Genomic DNA, 18121 nt, shown 5'->3' on the forward strand with positions numbered 1-18121 from the left:
CTGAAACAATGTATTTAGCAGCAAGTGTATAAAATGGGGGTAAAAGCCAAGAACAACAGAATTTTGGGGTAACATTTAAGTTCTAAACAACATTTTGATTCGTTTTTCATGTACATGACAGCATCACTGCAAGTGTTTATAAAAAAAACCCCATAAAACATGGCTAGCTTTGCTTAACTGTGCTTTAACTTTTCTCTAAACTGGAGACGGCATTTTTGGTAAGCATAATCTAATTGATGGTTCTGAAATGATGAGACCATTTAGACAGATGTCTGATTCTCCATGGACATTTTCTTCTCCAGGAGAAACAAGAAAGGCCTGCAGCCTTAACTGTCTTTTATGAATTTATGGTGGCAGAACTGTCCATCTTGATTAGTGTCATCTGTCCTTTTAGAAAAATATCAGTGGCCTGTAAGGCTTTCAAAGATAGATTATCTATGTGAAGGGATGATTCCATGTTGACCTACTGATTTTTTTTTATTTTATTAAGGTAAATGCAAATGAAGGTTTTCTCCAAAAACACAATTATATTTATGACTTCCATAAAAACTATTCACTAAAAATCTGAAAGCACTAAATGTTACTACGCTTAATACTCCACAGACTGTCCCTAAAAGTCATAAGGTCTTCCTAAAAAGAGCTAGCTTAAAATGAACTGACAAGGCAAATACGTTATTATTGCAGCTGTTATACTTGGGCAGAATCACCAAAGCTGTCTTGAACCAGAGTTAAGGAAGTGGAACTCACTAAAGTGGAGCAGTTTGCAAATAGCAGTAGGTCTGCCCATTGCAGAAGTATTGCAAATCTGAAATAACATAGCAAATACATCCAGTTTTAGAAAAAAAGACAAGAATAACAATTGTCAAACAACTTTCTCATTGATTCAGCACCTGTAGTTAAATAACATAGCCAAAATTCTTTTCATAGAAGGTGATCCTACCAACAGATCCACTGCAGAGGATAATGTTATGAACATCTGTAAAAACTCTAGCTCACAAGTTCAGGCTGGTAATACAAAGTACCAACACGTACACTCAGATGCTTACACGTAACAGTTCTATGTCACTTTACGTGCTGTTTCTTTCCCTATGCAAATGCAGTAAAATAAATATATTAACAGTAAGATGACATGAATAATATTTTATTAAAGGATAAAGGGATGAGAGTGCATAACGTGGATGGTAACACGTTAATTCCTCCTGCTAGCAGAGAAACATACATAAGTTACTCTAGGCAAGGAATGACAAATGAAATGCCTGTCCATTCTTGGTAATGCAGGAGAGACCATCAGTTTCTGTCTAGAAGTTATGTGAATATAAAACATAAGAGATTAGCACAAGCTCTTCCTGCTCTGTTTGACTAGTTACTCTCCATTTCTACAAAGAGATAAAAGAACAAAGGATCTCATAACACAGGAGTTTTGAAGGACTACAGGGAAAAAAAAAAAAAAAGAGAGAGGAACAAAATCTATTAATTACAGATTTTCATCAGCCCTGGGATTAGAGGCTCCATCTTCTTTGAATGTTCTAATTCACTGAAAGCAATAAGTACTAGTGCTACAAATAAGAAGAAAGAATGTAAAACTGGGTTAAAATGACATTATAATTTTCCAAGTAACACTCTTAACCACAGAACAGCTAATGTTCTTTTAATAAATTAGCTCTTCACATATTGTCCTGCCATGGTGCCCAGTTGAACAGAAGAGGGTAAATTAACTTAAACTCTTTGCACCTCCTGTGAAAATAGTGTGCTTAAAAATTTGTGGATGAAAGATTGCAAAACAGAAACATAAATCAATGTTTTGATTTTTAAGCTTCCTAACTTCCAAAAACTACATTTCTGCATTTTTTTCATTTACAAAAGTTTGTAAAAAGCATTCAAAACTAATAAAAATAATTCAATGGTGTGAGTTGGTTACCCTAAGTGGACTATTTCAACAGCAGCTATTTATATTTGAAAACTCAGTATTTTCCATTATGAGATAGCCTACAATAAATGAGCAATCATTGCTCAAGCTGTGCTTCTCTAAACAAAAAACTGAAGAAGCCAAATATAATCTCATTTTATGTCTTCAGCAGCCGACACATCCTATGGAATTTGTGGTACATACTGAGAGTAAGCAGAAATACTTTTAACTTCCACATGTATAACCGAAGGGATGAAAGTACTGATATGTAGTTCTGACTTTGTGTTGGTATACCAGGATACATAAACTGAAAGAAACATTTTTTAATTTAAACTGATTTACACTGTCGGCTGACTTTCATTCTTACATTGAAAGGAAATACAAATATTATTCACGTCTATAATAATGAGATAATAATGAGTTGAATTATTGTACAGGCATCAGTCTTGTATACTTTCGTGTTTTGAGATTCAGATTACAAAAATTACAAATTCAATTTTTACAAAATATATCAAACCATGCCTTCAGATGTGATTGCTGCTATTACTGCTTATAAATTGCTATTTATATCAAGCAAAATACAGTCAAGAGCCATCTACCTTCTGTATCAAAACAGCCTGTTTTCCTCATGGGAATTTGAGATGAGAATGTTGGTAGTCAGGAAGGGTTACACTTCTCACTCAAAAATAGAAAGAAAGAAAACACCTGAAAACTGAAAGATTAAATGCCAATTTTATCAATGGCCTTTAACATGCAGGCTGAAGGAAGCAGAGTTTATAAGCAGTGTATAAGGACAGTCTTGAGAAGAAGTTGCCTGCAAATGTGATATTTGACAAATAAATCAGAGATTATCATTGCTCTGTTATTAATACTTCGCATAATTACTCACAATAAACTTGAGATTGCTGGAACCACAAAAGTCTTAAAATGGAAAAAAAATTAGTATGAATAATCAGTCAGCTACCACTCTTGGTACTCATTCAGCCAAAACTTGATAGAAAGATGACATGACTTTAGTATAACCACTATTTTACCCTTCCCAACAATCCGAACAGTAATTTATATATGTTAAATGTGTTCAGTGATCTAGCTAACCTCTAACAGCAATTCAACAATCATTTCACTACTGGACTGAAAAAAAACCTTTAACTGAATTGTAGCACAGTTCTGCAGAAAAAAAAAAAAATCTACATTTTCATGTATATGCTTTATGTATTTAAAGACATCTGAGTACACCACGTACAGTGGCACAAGAAAATTGATCTTACCACTGCAGCTGGAACTTGATGCATTTTTGCAGCTGGGGTTCCTGGGCGTGGGTAAAACTGGTTAATAAACAAACTTGGAAATCTGTATTGTTCAACAAGTTTCATTGTTTCTTGAAAATCTTCATCTGTCTCTCCTGGAAAACCACAGATGATGTCTGTAGCAATTGTTATTCCAGGCACTCTGTAAAGGAAGTAGAAAGGAACACTGAACTAAATATGTAAAAGTCTTGCTCCCTTAAAAGCTAGTGTACATAGACTTATAACTCTTCAACTTTAATTACAGAAAATAAGACCTAAAATGATCTTTGGTTAAAAAAAAAAAAAAAGATTTTAATACCATTGCTTGGTAATGAAAAATGCATTTGGTACTCAGCTGAAAGCATATGGAATAGAAGAAAGATACTGCAGCAAATATTGGGTTAGGATTGTGACAGAAGAGTGGAAACATCTGGATCACCTCCTCCTCCGTTCAAAATTACAGGTGATCAGCAGAGCTTGTAAATTTCTTGAATTCTGATTCCTTAATCCACAAAATTTATAACTTCTGAGACAGCCACTAGAATTTATAAACTATTTAATGTTTTTTAATGTTGCTATCAAAGTAGAACAGGATATCCAAAAGAGGGGACTTGCATGCCATATAACCTAGCAATTTTGAACAAAATTGGCTTTGGAGCCAATAAGACATCACTTAGTCACAAATTAATTTCTAACTCAGTACTCCATAAAATCAGTCTATGCCTTGCTTTAAAAGGAAAACAAAATACTTAAGTTTACAAATGCACAGGCACTGAGTTCTCTTGTCATTTAGCAAGGTCAATATTTTCTAACTGTTCCCCCTGGACTGAATATGCAGAACCATTACACACAGCAGCTTAAGAGAGCACAGCAAACAGAGAAGTCAACAGACGCAGCGGTCAGTGCAGCAGCACGCACCGAAGGGAGTGCAGTAAAGAGGCCTCAGTTGAAATTGTGCCACGGTTAAGTCTTAGACACAGTGTTAACACATAACTGAACATTTTCCTCAGCTGATACTGGAGCAGTCACCCCTGCTAGGGTTGAGGCTTGCACCCAGACTGAGCTTCAGGTGGTGGATGCAGCCCTGCAAGTGACCCAGGCTGCAGGGAGACCCTGTGGGCTCTCTCTGAGGCCAGGAGAGATGGTCCTCTCCTGCAGGAGCTGTGCTGCCTTGGAGGAGCTGCGCCTCTACATGGAGGAGTTATGGAAGGAAGTGAGCAGGCTGCACAGCATCAGAGAAGATGAAAGGGAGGTAGACAGGATCTTCTCTGCAACTCAACAGCTTAAAGTGCCTCAGCCCCCGTCTGCAGTAGAGAAGCAGGTAGTATCAAACCCCACTACCAATTGCAGTGAAACCTCTGGAGAAGGAGAAAGATGGAAGCTGGTGACTTCTGACACCAAGAGGAAGGATCTTGCCACACTTAAGGGCTTACAACTGCAAAATAGGTTCACTGCCCTCAAAGTTGAAGAGAAGCTAGATGTGCCCACAAGCAAAGTATTTTGTCCACCTAACCCCTAAAACACACAAGACTTAACAGAAAGAAAGGGTGAGTCATTGCAAAGGGTGACTCCTTGTTTTGGGGGACAAAGGCACCCAATCTGCCGACCTGACCAGCCATCTAGAGAGCTTTGTCAGGGGCCAGAATCTGGGATGTTGTGGGGCTCATCTGGCCCTCTGACTACTACTCCCTACTGTTATTTCATGTGGGCACAAATGATACTGTGAATTGAAACCTGGCCAGTATTAAAAATGACTACAGAGCTTGGGGTAGGCAGTAGTCAAGGGCTTGGGGGCTCAGGTGGTGTGCACCTCATCAGAAAACACTTTTTTACTGAGGGTGACTGAGCACTAGCACACATGGCCCAGGGAGGTTGTGGAGGCTCCCTCCTTGGAGATATTCAAAAGCTGTCTGGACACAGCTCTAGGTGGCCCTGCTTGAGCAGGGGGGGTTGGACAAAATAGTCTCCAGAGATCTCTTCCAACCTCAACCCTTCTGTGATTCTGTGACACGGCCCAGAAAAACCTACAACCCCTACAACCAAGAGATTACTGCATAGTATTTACAGAGCACTCTATGGGACCCAGGAGACAGCAACTCAGTTTTCCAAATCTGACACTATCCAGCTGGATGACCACTGCCCTGTGAGAAACTGAAACCACAACACCGTTTTGTATTCAGCCTGCTTGTGTAAAGTGGGAATAATGATAAACCTCTTCTGCAGAGAGGCAGAAATGTATAGAGCTCAGAAGTGCTCAGTGCTCCCTACTGACACAGATGAGAGAGACTGTTTCTACAAGACAGGGTTGATTCTACACTATCAGTAACAATGATGAACTGGAGAAAATATGATTTATGAGGAAAAGTAAGAACCCTGTAAACATATTGGTGGTATCTGACTTAAAGCTGGCCCTGTTTCAAGTGGGGGGAATAGGCGATTTCCAGAGGTCCCTTCCAACCTAAATCTACAATTCTTAAGCAGGCCACAGGCAAAGGAACAGCTGAGACAGATTCTTTTGGGGTGAATGACATGAAGACCACTGCCACAAGCAAAGCTCACACCTGAGTTTAAGATAGCAGAACTGTAAATACTAATGCATGCAATCCAAATGACATTTATAAAGCATGTGAATGGCCAAAGAGAACTATAATTTCTTATTAGACAGTACATCACTGCACAAAAAATAATGGTGTGGTTACAGTGGGTGAAGAAACTTGAGTTTGAATAGCTGAAAGAAAAACTTCCTGCAACAATAAGCTCTTACAGGAGAACCTGTTAGCAAAAGACCTAAGAAAGGGGAAGCAGAGAATATTGTTCTTAGTAATTTGTTCAGGTGCAATATTAAGAGCATGCACAGGTTATATTCACTCCGGCAGCCTTCATACAAACAGTATATATCTTTTGTGCTTTTTAACTTAATAGGAATCAATTTTTTATCTAAGTATTGACTTAACATTAAAGCAAATGTCTTGGCCTCCTTTTTACATGTGTCTGCATATATAGTTAGCTGCACAGGAATTTACTAGACATTATATTATTAGAATTTTCTATCACTTTTTCCTTATGAAAAATCCCCACAAAAGAAACCAAATTCTTTCAATTCCTTTTTGAGTTCATGAATTCAGACTCCATCATTTGAGATGAAGTTAAAACATGGCATTTGAATGCCAAATCAAACCCAGTGTAAAACTGAACATTTTCAAGGACTTGGTCCAATAATCATAAGTGGGAAACACAAGCTGAATATTGCACAGAAGAGCAAAAATCCCCAGAGCTGTTGGTTAAACAAACCTCTATTACCGTTGCTTTCTTAAGATTGACCAACTGCAAGATATGAAGTTCTACTTGATATCAAGTAACAATAAAATTCGTTAGCTTTAAGAACTGAGTGAACAGAGGAGCACTGTATTCTGCAACATGATTTTGTGCACATTGCAAATATCTCGTGCAGTAATAGTAAGCTTATGGAAGAAAAAGTACATTATAAATCAATATCACATAACATCAGCTGCCATTTCTGAGAACATGAACAGAACATTCATTACATTTGACAAGACCATTATAATGAAGTTATTTTAACCATTTTAATGACACTATTGGCAACAGTCAAAGCATTTATTACCAATGGTAGTAGAAATACCATCCTTTATAGAGGTTTGGTTGTTTCTATAGCAACATGAATTATAAGGTCCAATCAAGCTAGATACAATAAAATATGCTCTTTTTCTCCATAACACCAGTTGTCATTCAGTTAAAAGGAAATTACATATTTTAAAAATTCATAAACTCTACAAATGTCTGAACTCCATTTGGTGATAAGGTGTTAATTATCTTAGTAATTAGATTTCTTCCCGGATGGAATTATTACACACAAAGAAAAATCTAGGGTATGAACAGAGAATAAGGACCACAGTGTATTCAGCATCAGCAATTAGTTACAGTTCAATCCAGTATGACTGCCTAAAATATGACATTGCATAGTGCATTTTTATACCACTGTTGATTATATTGTTTAAAAAGTATTTTTAAAAGGGGAGAAAAGCACGAAATTTCACTCAATAAAATCCAGTTACTGACAAAAATCGAGCTCAGCCTTTCTCAAAGCACTGACCAATAAAAATAAATACAATTAGTTTCACACGCAAAACATCATTTCTTAATAAAGAGGGAAAATATGTAATTGCAGAAAAATATAAAACACACATACACTTGAAAATTAAAGCGACCTTTGCTCTGACAGTCTAAAAGAAAGCAGCACAAAATTCCTTATTGCTTAGATTCAGATGATGTTTAAAAAATTGTCCCAGCTATGAAATACAATGCAAAATTCCAAAAGAACAATTTCTTGTGCATCAGGCAATATTAAATTGTTTTAAAAATGAAATGCAGCTTACCTATTCTGAATTAAACAAAGAAAAAACTGCTGAACATCCCCAGTAAGCATTTTGTAACATTTATTACATAAATGCATTTACAGTAAGTTTAAACATTCAGTTACAGCAAATGTTTTCTATTTGGGTCAGTGGTGAAACTCCACAACACATTGTTCAGTGAACCAAGAATACACAGCGGTCCTTGTGAAAGATAAAATGATTTTCAAAAAGCAGGAAGTTGCTTCAAACATACAGAAGCCTGGATGCTCCTTATAGCCGAGCTAGGGGAAGTGATCAGTCTGTTTCAATACTTCTGAGCATAAAATGACTTAAAACTTTGCCAGCCATTTTAAACATTCATAATCCTGACAAATGCCTAGAAAGATGTACAATCATTTTATCTGGCAGTCATAAATCTCGCAAGATTTCTTCTCTGAAGACATACTATTGTCTCCATTCATTGAACACCAGCAATACAATCACCATCATCTTGGGCAGTTCTGACCATCCAAAAAGAAGCAAGTACTTCATCTTACAGTAAAGAAGTGTCCATTTTGGTGTGATGCTGTAAGGACCAGCACACCTAGAAATGATCATGAACAAGTGCTGAGAGGACAGATACCCAAAACTTCACAGAAAGGAGGAATAAATGTGTTTGAAAGGACACAGAAGAAGAAATGCAACATCTTACCCTTTACCTGAAGAGGAATCAAATCAGACTGTTGGGTCAGAGAAAAAAAAGAAGTGTTCTACCTCCCAGAGGAGTGGCTGATGCCTGGGTAAGTAAAGACTGTGCTGTGGGTAACTGCGGCCCTGAGAATTGCCTGCTGACAGGTATCTGAATTAGCTCTAAACAAGTTCAGAAAAATAAATCAGTCTGAGGTAAGCTCTGTGCTGCTACAGCTAGGTAGTTCCTGGAGCTCTCTTTGCTCACGTATCTCTGTTGCATATTACTAATCAGCAAACAGTGCAGGCATACCCTCACAGTGCCAAGTTTCCTGCTCTTCTCTGCCCACAGGACTTAGTTACCAACGTTAGAGAAAACAGAAACCGGATTAGCAGTAACAGGGAAGTATAGTAGGTATTACAGTGAAAGTTACCACAGACTGATTCACCAACAGAGGGAAGTTAAAGAACTCTTGATGGAAGGTAAGTTGGGAGTGAAATGCAAAATCCCTGGTCATTTGATTTAGGAAAGATAAAAGTGTCAAGGTGCCAAAAATAAAACAGTAATAAAACCCCCCTATTTTCACAGAGCAAGATGTCAAAGAAAGCCAGCAGCAGAAGTGGGAAACTTGCTAGGATTCAGGTGTTACAAGGATCATTTCATGTGGCTTTAGTTACAGAAAACAATTCCTTAGCAATAGCTGTTACAAACCAAATCCAGGGATGCTCAAGGAAAAAAATTATGTAAAAACCTGAAATTCATCAACACTTTCACCTACTCATGTGACCACCTGAAATTCTTTTGCATGATCACATATTCTTCCCACTTCCCCTGCAGCAGTTCATATCTAAATCCAGCAATGACTTAAAGCCACCAACTCGCTCTTAACTAAGATCCCCCACCCCCACCCCTCCCGGTATAACAAAATACTGTATTAGAATAAATAGCTGCCTTAATAAATTTAAAGCTCTGGATGTTCTTAGAGAAGGGTACAAGACCTGCCCAGGAAATCTAGAGTAATTAAGGTCAAAACAAAAAATGTGATGACCTAGCAACTTCTTGATTCATAAATTAGAAATTTGCATTGAAAAAATGTTAGGAAAAAAAGTGGAGTTCTTATGAAAATAAAACCAATCTTCTCTGAAATGTTATTTCAGCCTCATACGTTACTTTATATTTTAGAACCTTTCTGCAGTATATGCCCGTTTAGGGAACTGGCAAATGAAATTAAGTTAATGGATGAAATAATTTGAAGGTATCTGAGAGCTGGTCTTTCAAGCATATTTACAAAACTTAAGAGGCATCTCAGCATATCAGTTTGTGTTGGAGCTGAAGGAGATGTTTGCATCTTCCCCATGACCACACACAGTCCTCCAGAAGCCCTTTCCCCCCCTCTTACTTTTTTCTCTACAAGGTCTAGTCTTGTGGGATTTCTGACTGAAACTTGAATTGCTCACTGAGGAGTTGCACGAGCTGGAGCTAGCACAAGAGAAACAGACTGCTCAGCTGGAAGCACTGCCCCTTTGAAAGGTTAGTAACAACATGAAACCTCACCCTGTCTCTCTCTTGACTATATGGAGATTAACCTCAGAATGAAGCCATGGGAAGATCCCCACACTTTCAGAAAGGGATTCAGCCTACTTCTGATCTGAAACCCTCCCGGCACTTTTCTCTTACTCCACGGACTATGAATGAAGCACAGCACAATATACTCCTAATTTAAGTGTCCGGAGTTAGGAGGGTAAACCTGAACATGATTTCTGAAGCAGGGGGTTTTCCATCTTTTTCAGTTTATGATTTACCCTAAATTATGCAATGGGTGTACATACTTCTAATAAATGGATATCCACTGACAATGTCTTTCTTAGTAATCTTTTCCATATGTGTTTAAAAGTAGTCCAGGATGTACAAGTTCAAAACCTCTGTGGTAGAAAAAAGAGCTCTTTTAAACCCTCATATCAATGCTCAACTGATTTACACATGGAGTGAAACTGGAAAGTACCTTGGTTCAATGACAACAGACATTTCATTAACATTTCTGTGTGAAGCCTTTTAAATGATAACAGACCGAGCCTTAGGGCGAGATATAAACTATCATTTGGTAAGACTGCTTATCCAAATGCAGCTATATGTATCATGAACTTAAACTGATGTAAAAGAACAAGCAGTACTATCAAGTTCACCACAGAACTTATGTTATTAATTCTTATATGAATTTCTATTTAATACTGCCATTTCCTTTTCCAGTGTTCAGCTGCTCTAGACACATAATGACATCACCAAAATCATCAGGACAAATAGCAGGAGATTTTGTAATTAAATGTAGGATAAATAGGGAAGATCCAATCATAACTTCTCAAGAAAGACATTTAAAATACTATAAAATTTAGCAATAGAAGTATAAATGACAAGACAGGACAGACATTTCACAGACTGCAATACAATCTAAAAGAATAGAGAGATGGCCAGATACTGGAGTGAACATGTCCAGGGAGTCAGACCTCAATAAAATAAATATAAATAATGTAAAAGTAGTATCCATTTCTACTCTTCTGTAGTTAGTATTAATATTTTTGACTTCAAGCTTTGTTTAAGTCTAAGGGCCCTTATGTTCGCTTCTATCAAACTGTCCATCAGATCAAGCCAATTGAAAAGATGAAGTTACTGCATTTTGATTGAATTTCTATTAGAGATATAACGAACTGTATTGGAAAAAACCTAAATGTATGTTACATCCAATAGTGTCAGATACAATCACATACTGAGAGAAAAGGGTGAAAGCTGTGGCCTCACTCTAAAAAAGAAAGCTAATATTCAGTGAAAGAAAAAAAATGTATTTAATAAACTATCATGCTTAAACTTCATTATGTTTAAACTGTGTTGCATGTTAGTTATTCAGGCCTTCCACTGTGATTACTTTTAGCAAATTTAGACCTGTTTAGGGTGTATATATTCCTATTAAATACAATAGCCCAAGAGTCCACTCTGGCAGGACACCTGCTAACATCTTTTATTCATGTACGTGTTTCCACTGCAAAGCAATTATATTATTTCAAATATTTTAAAATGTTCTCTATTATTGCCTAATATAACACCAGATTGTCTCACAAATCAGTTCTCCTTCACCTCACAGTTTGCCTGCATCAAAGTGAAGATAACTTTATGTTATTGTTTGTAAAAGTCTATAATGGCTTCATTTATAAGTCACTTGCTTACTTTCACTTGACTATTGAAACACTGAATACTAGCAGACGTTTAAGTCATATTTTGTTTATGTGTGTAAAATGCATAATTTTAAGTGTCTTTTTTTAAAATTTTGTCACAGCTTGGATTCTGTCTCTCTGAAACTGATGCCTAAGACACAACAAACCAGACAAAGAAATTGTAATGCTGTATTGTTTATACGTTGGGATTTAAAAAAAAAAAAAAAACAAAAACAAAACAAAACAGACAAACAAAACCCAGACATGACCACAGAGAAACCCCCAGAGTACTTCTTCAGAGTATCCTTGCAGACTTCCCTGAAGAAGGGTGTATGCACATACACACATGGGAGAATAATTAGCAAGACCATAAATCCTACCACGTAATTTGAAGGCAGTTCATAGTGAAACACTTCAAATTTCAAGCGTAGCAGAAACTACATATTAAGCCTAGACTGACAGATACAGAGTCACTGCACGCATTCTGTTTTTTGCATTACACACCTTACAGAGCACTGAAGGCTGCTCACAGTGGTGATTCCCACAGGGAACACATTACACCTGAGCTTTGTGATCTGCAGCAACTTCCAACTGATTTGCAACTGCAGCTTAAAAGGTTAGTTTTGAACTCTGGAGTCATTAGTGGTTTTGATGCAAGTCACCTTAGAAAGGCTGTAGAATAGTAGCTGTGATCAAGATGCACAATCTAACAGCTCTCAGAGTTTAACTGAGAGTGACAATGGGTAATTTTTATGACTGTTCTTTTCCAAGCCCACCTCCTGCCCCCAAAAGAGCTCTTTCAGAAACTGGGCTGAATGACACCTGGAGGCAGCTAGGAGACCTGATTTCCAGAACTGAACTTGAGAAGGTATACGTATGGAGGATTCCCTGTGAGTAGGGACTGGGTCTGTCCTTGTTGTTGGGGAACAGTGACTCAGATAAAAAGTATATTTCGTAATTAGCATGGCTCACTGCCTGAGGATGAGAGAGTACACACACTTTTACTCTCTTTAAACAATTATAGTGAAGGTTGCTAGAGTTCCTACTAGATGCAGGCCAAATGCTTTATAAGAAACATTATAATACTTCCCATGATCAATTTTCTTAAAAAACCAAACAGGCTTGGACTAACTTTATTCAAATATAAGGTGTTCTATTCTTTCTATAAAAATGAAACATTTTACAGAACTTCATTACGGATTTACAACTTCAGATCATTGTTGTTTTATGATTAAAAAAGGAGTGACTTAAGACAAAAAGCTCAACATCCTTAAACTTCATTTCCATTCAATCTCTAATAAATACCATCTGCTGTGTACTTTAGGGATATAATACCCGTCAAAAACTCAGCCGTATTATGAGAATCGGCACCAAGTTGATCTGAAATGCATATTTGAACAGATGTGTTTAAATTACATCTCTCCGTCTATCCACACGCATAAATTCAGAATAAGCGCGTGTTGATTTAAAATGCATAAAAAAGGGATTTGGAGATGCATCAAAAGTGAACAGCATCTCAATGGATCAAGGCTCGCATTACTAAAGGTCATCGCTAAAAATAAAGTTTGAATTTATTAAGGGTTGCACCAGGGAACTGTTCTTGGGAACTGACTTAATGGTTGCTGCACTAAAGCAGCCATTGAAATTACACTAATTTTCTATGACCCTTCACTGTTTAACATTAGAGCTGTCAGGCATGGTCAAAAATAATAGGATCTCAGCCATGAGTAGCTGAGAATATTACACAGTTTTTCTCATCTGACACAATGCTTATCACCAATACTAAATATCTTGGGCTCTGAGGACCCATCCATGTCTGTTTCAGTGACAGTCATTTAGCTCTTCACTCTGACATAGAAATCAGGCATATAAAACAAGATGATTAACATGCCTCTTTGGCATGATGAAACCAAATGAAAAAATTGCAAGCAGTGTTCCATTAACAAATGCTAATTAAAAAAAAAAAAGTTTTTCTGAACTTGTGTTTTTCCCCCTCTATAATCTACAGTCCTGTAATGTTTTGGGGACTTTGAAGATAAGACAGATCAGACCAAAGGTCCACCTAAGCTCAGTAGTCTACTGCTAGCAATAGGCAGCAGCAGAAGCCCAGGGAAGCGTTTAAGATGTAGAGTCCCCCAGAATCCCTTCCTCCTTCTAACAACTGGATTCTCTCAGAGAGGTGTTTTTGTAACCAGTAGCCTGTGATGGACTTCTCCATTAACTTGTCCAGTTTGCCCTTGAATCTAAACCCCTACATTTTCTAACCACTTGAAAGAAAAAAAACAAAAAACAAACCAACCAACCAAAAGACTCTCTCTCTTTGGAGTCTGCCATTTGCTAATTCCATTTGATGTCCCCTAACTGTTACACTGGGAGAGAGACCAATAACAACTGTGTTCACCTCCTCAGTATTCATGATTTTCTTGACCTCTGTTCTAGTCCCTTTCAATTAGCACTTTTCCAGACTGAAGAGTCCTTAATTTCCTTTGTGTAACAGATCTGTCATACTTCTGATAATCTCCATTAGTCTTCACAGCAACATTTCCCATTGTAACATATCCTTTTTGAGAAGGGTGTTGGCTGCATTTAACAATACAGGCACAACAAGATAAAAATCTTTTAAAGTATTTCTAGAACTTAGATAAATGGTCTGCTTTTTTCATTTTTCTTTCGGATTTGGGTTCATTTGTTTTCTAGTAAGTGGGTAACAAAAGGTAATGGACCTTACACAAGGTAAGGGACAAGAGAGAAACACCAATGACAGTTGTTTATTTGTAAGAAAATGCAAGTACAGCATTGGTAAACATTCCACACCTAGAGAAATATTACAGCCCAAAATCATTAAAATACACTACATTTAAGACAGCCATGTTCTGAAATTTACTTTCAGAGCAGTCTGCAACAGGGACAACAAACTGGTAAAAATCCCTTGCAACCAGTGCTAAAATTCAGGAAAAGAGGACTCAATACTACTGCTTTCCCCTGCTATGGGAAAACAGAAACTGCCAAATAAAAGATGCAGAGAACAAATTCTCTCCTCTACAGAGATACAAACACTACACTGAGTCCCACTCTTATCTGCTTCATATGAGAAGCCTGGGGTTACCAGTATATCTACATCTTCAAATTGATATCAGCCTCTGCCTCTTTCTGAGCTATTCCTGAAGAAAAACATAACTGCCATTAAAAGAGACTGATTAATGAATATGTTACCTGAAAAATAAAGCTGAGCAGAGACACTGTCTGAGAAAGTCAAGGAATGTGCAGCTGACTTTAGCTGGATAATAAGTAGTTGGGGAGAGTACCCCTCTCCTTATTAAATTATTTCCCCTTAAGGTATGAATCTGATAGAAGTGAATAACTTTTTGCAGAAACACAGTGGCTATGTGAAGTTTTAGAAAACAAGCAAGCTAGAACTGGCAACAAAAAGAAGGCCAAGCACGTTTCAAAGACAGGCCAAAGTCAGCAAATGTGGGGTACAGGGGAACAGAAGAAACTGTCAAAGGAATAGTAGTATGACAAGCTGGAAGAGTTTAACAGAGAATTTAAGATCTCTATCTGAAGCAGAATCAAGAATGGATCAAGGAAGAAAATGAAGAAGTAAAATTGCCATTGGGCCAGACGTTTTATTCCAAGGTTTTGGTTCAAGATCATTTATATCGAGAACTGCAACAGAGAAAAAGAGGAGAACAGCTCCTGGCAAAACAGATTCTGAGGAAAACATGCTCAGCTCAGAAGAGTTACCTCAAAACAGCTGACAGATTTAAAAGAAACATAATTCTCTCACATCACAAGCTATACAAACAATTTGGCTGGATTTTTTTTGTCCTACTCCCTTGTGAAAAATCATCACCCGAAAAGTTTTCCAGTTACAAACACCTACATGGGAAGGATTGAGTTTGTGAAGGAAACAGCAGTTAACAACACATGCACGTTGTGCGCTACATTTAACATAACCTTCACTCCATTTTCAATGTGCCCAATGAAATACAACTTATGCCACACCAGTTGATCATGCAAAACACAGCAGCTTATACGCTACATCCTTATCGACAGAGTACTTACAAAAAGTGCTGTTGTAATTAAATATGAAAACCACAGATTCAAGAGAGACAGAGAGGCAGGCAGGTCAGCTGGGGCAAGGTTTTAGCAGCCATAAGCAGTTTTCCTGAATGCTAGCCAGAGACATTTAAAACACAATTCATGTACTCTCATTGTAAAAGGGCTGCAGTTTTACACCCGACAGTTGTTGCTGTACATTGCTATATATTCCTAAATGTGACTTTTTCAGAGGTAGTATCCCTCATGAAATGCAAAGGGTCTAATTTTCAGAGATTTTCCGTTTAGAAGTGTAGGACATTAATACCTCTGAAAACAACAAGCTTTGGATGTCTGAATAGAGAAGCAGAGAAAAACTGTGTACAAAGTTAATTTGGTATTTTAAGAGGATGGATTTTGAAATTAAGAACAGAATAGAAAAATATCAAACCAGCATTTTGGATAGCAATATTATGCTAGCTATAAATCTGCATCCTTATTCAGAGATGTTCATAACTGCAGACTTAATACCCAGATATTAGATACCCAGACTTAGTCCCCAGATAGCCTTCAGGACTAACAGCTGCATAGAGTATGTAGGGGACTGGACAGTGTTTCCAGATAAGCTTGAGATTTATGGCTTTATAAAAGGAAGATCTGGTAAGTCAAGAACTTTTACTATCACCGCTCTAACACTTTTTTTTCCCTTAAGGAGTAATATTTGTACATGACCATATGAAAAAAGGTTGTATAGGGAACTATAGGTTCTGTGAAAAGCATAAAAAGAAAATTTGAATAATAATAATAAATTTCTCAGTTCTAAGAGTAAGTGTAGTATTTGGCTCAAAATCCCACATATACACCCTCCCCACCCCATAAAGATTCAAAGCTCCTGTCATGTAACTTCAAAGTTTTTCAGTTTTATTCTGTGCTACACCACAAAGGTGACAATGCGGTCTTAAAACTTCAGAACAAAGTGCGACACAAGCATTGTGATGTGTTGAAACACAACCCTATATAGCTTCAGAATTAAATTTTCAGAGGTAACATTTGGGACTCACATGCAATGCTATTTTCTCATTAAGTCAAAACCCATGAGCTTAACTTCAAAGAAATCCAGTGTGCTTTACTAATGAAAGTGTGATAAGATAATGTAAATTATGTTCCAAATCAACACAATGCAATATAACTTGGATCACTGGAAGCAGTGAATTTACCTTGCAAGAATTAGTTTAAAGAAATTATGAAGCAAATTTTCCAATAGTAAGTGTGTATAAAGAATTACTCATTTGTGTAAAAAAATAATTGGAGCAATATACAGAAAGAGATGGGCATGACATGTTAAGTTAATGGGCATCACTGGACTGATTGCACACAACAAATACTGTGGGTAGGTCACTCTATTGCATCTCATTCATGGTATGTTCTGATAGCAACCTGAACGTAAAGAAATCACAGCAGAAACAATATCAATCTTTACAAGTATGCACAATTCACTCAGCTAATTGGAAGGTAGCAGAATGTCTGAGAGAAGTATCTGTTTTGTTCTCAGGTACACCCAACCAGCAGGTGAGTTCAGACTTCCTTAAATACACAGGATCAGTCCGTAACAATAAAGTATTAATTTATATATCAGTTAATAAAACGTAATTTAGAGCAAAATATTGCGGCTTCGCTTCCAAATGGAGGAATGGGCTAACTCTGCTATGAAGTTGAGGACACCGGGCAGAAAAACCAAAATCACCAGGAAAACAGCTCTAAAAATCTCCTATTTCACTTTTCAGAAAGATGGCCTCAACTAACCAGGTTCTCACACACTTTTTGTTCTTAACACTTTGGAAACAGTCTCCTTTGTCTAGAATTACCAGTAATTTAAGAACATTCCTTTGTGAAAGGTAAAACCAGTTTAGTACTTTGGGGTCAATGGAAGTAATTCATACATGCATTCCTTGAAAAGTTTTGAAAACGAATGTTCAGATGCAAACACACACCCAGAAATACACATACAGGACATCATAAAGTCAGGAGGGAAAAAAGATGATATTTTAAATGTAGACTGTTAAGTTTCTCAATGACAAAGTTAAAACAATACAAATTCAATAGACACAGTTGCCTCAGGGATGCTTCTACCCATTTATCTCTGTTCAGTTCAGTGAACTATTTCACTTTCAATGTGTCACTAAGTTGCAGATGCCTTAAAAATTACAGTTAGCATGGTTTACAATGTTGTTATCAGGACAACGGCAAATTTTGTCACGTTCAAAAACTTTAAATAAAATGAAGGACTGTTAAACACGTATAGGTTCAGGTGCCTTTTTGAAGGACTGACTTCGACAGGCTGTACACAGCCACAACTGTCAAAGTCATTCAAGCAGTAGCTTTGCTGCCTAAAGGTAGACTCCCTACACGAGAAAATCCAAAACATTTCAGACAAATTTAAGAGGAATAGTGCACATCAGTATGAGGAGAGATATCAGCTTACTATCTTTTACCCCACAAACCCAAAGCTATAAATGAAGTCCAAATAAAATTTAAAAGTTTGGAAAAGATAAATCAAACCATCTCAGCTAGTCAAACAGAAGATTGGAAGATGGGCACCTGAAATATTTTGGGCTTCTAGGTGTCAGATGTCCTCCATATTGCAGTGG

The 18121-nt window shown here is 37.1% G+C and overlaps 1 protein-coding gene across 4 annotated transcripts in view; it reads right to left on the minus strand.

Annotated features, from left to right (window-relative positions):
• CDKAL1 (CDKAL1 threonylcarbamoyladenosine tRNA methylthiotransferase) overlaps positions 1-18121 on the minus strand; it is a 421037-nt gene that overhangs the window by 110882 nt on the left and 292034 nt on the right. For all 4 annotated transcript variants that reach the window (XM_074870845.1, XM_074870828.1, XM_074870837.1 and 1 more), the window contains one exon: positions 3175-3355. In XM_074870845.1, the coding sequence (XP_074726946.1) occupies positions 3175-3355 (181 nt within the window). The remainder of the gene's footprint in view (positions 1-3174; positions 3356-18121) is intronic.

This window comes from Strix uralensis, chromosome 1, assembly GCF_047716275.1.
Source record: "Strix uralensis isolate ZFMK-TIS-50842 chromosome 1, bStrUra1, whole genome shotgun sequence".
Lineage (NCBI taxonomy): Eukaryota > Metazoa > Chordata > Aves > Strigiformes > Strigidae > Strix > Strix uralensis.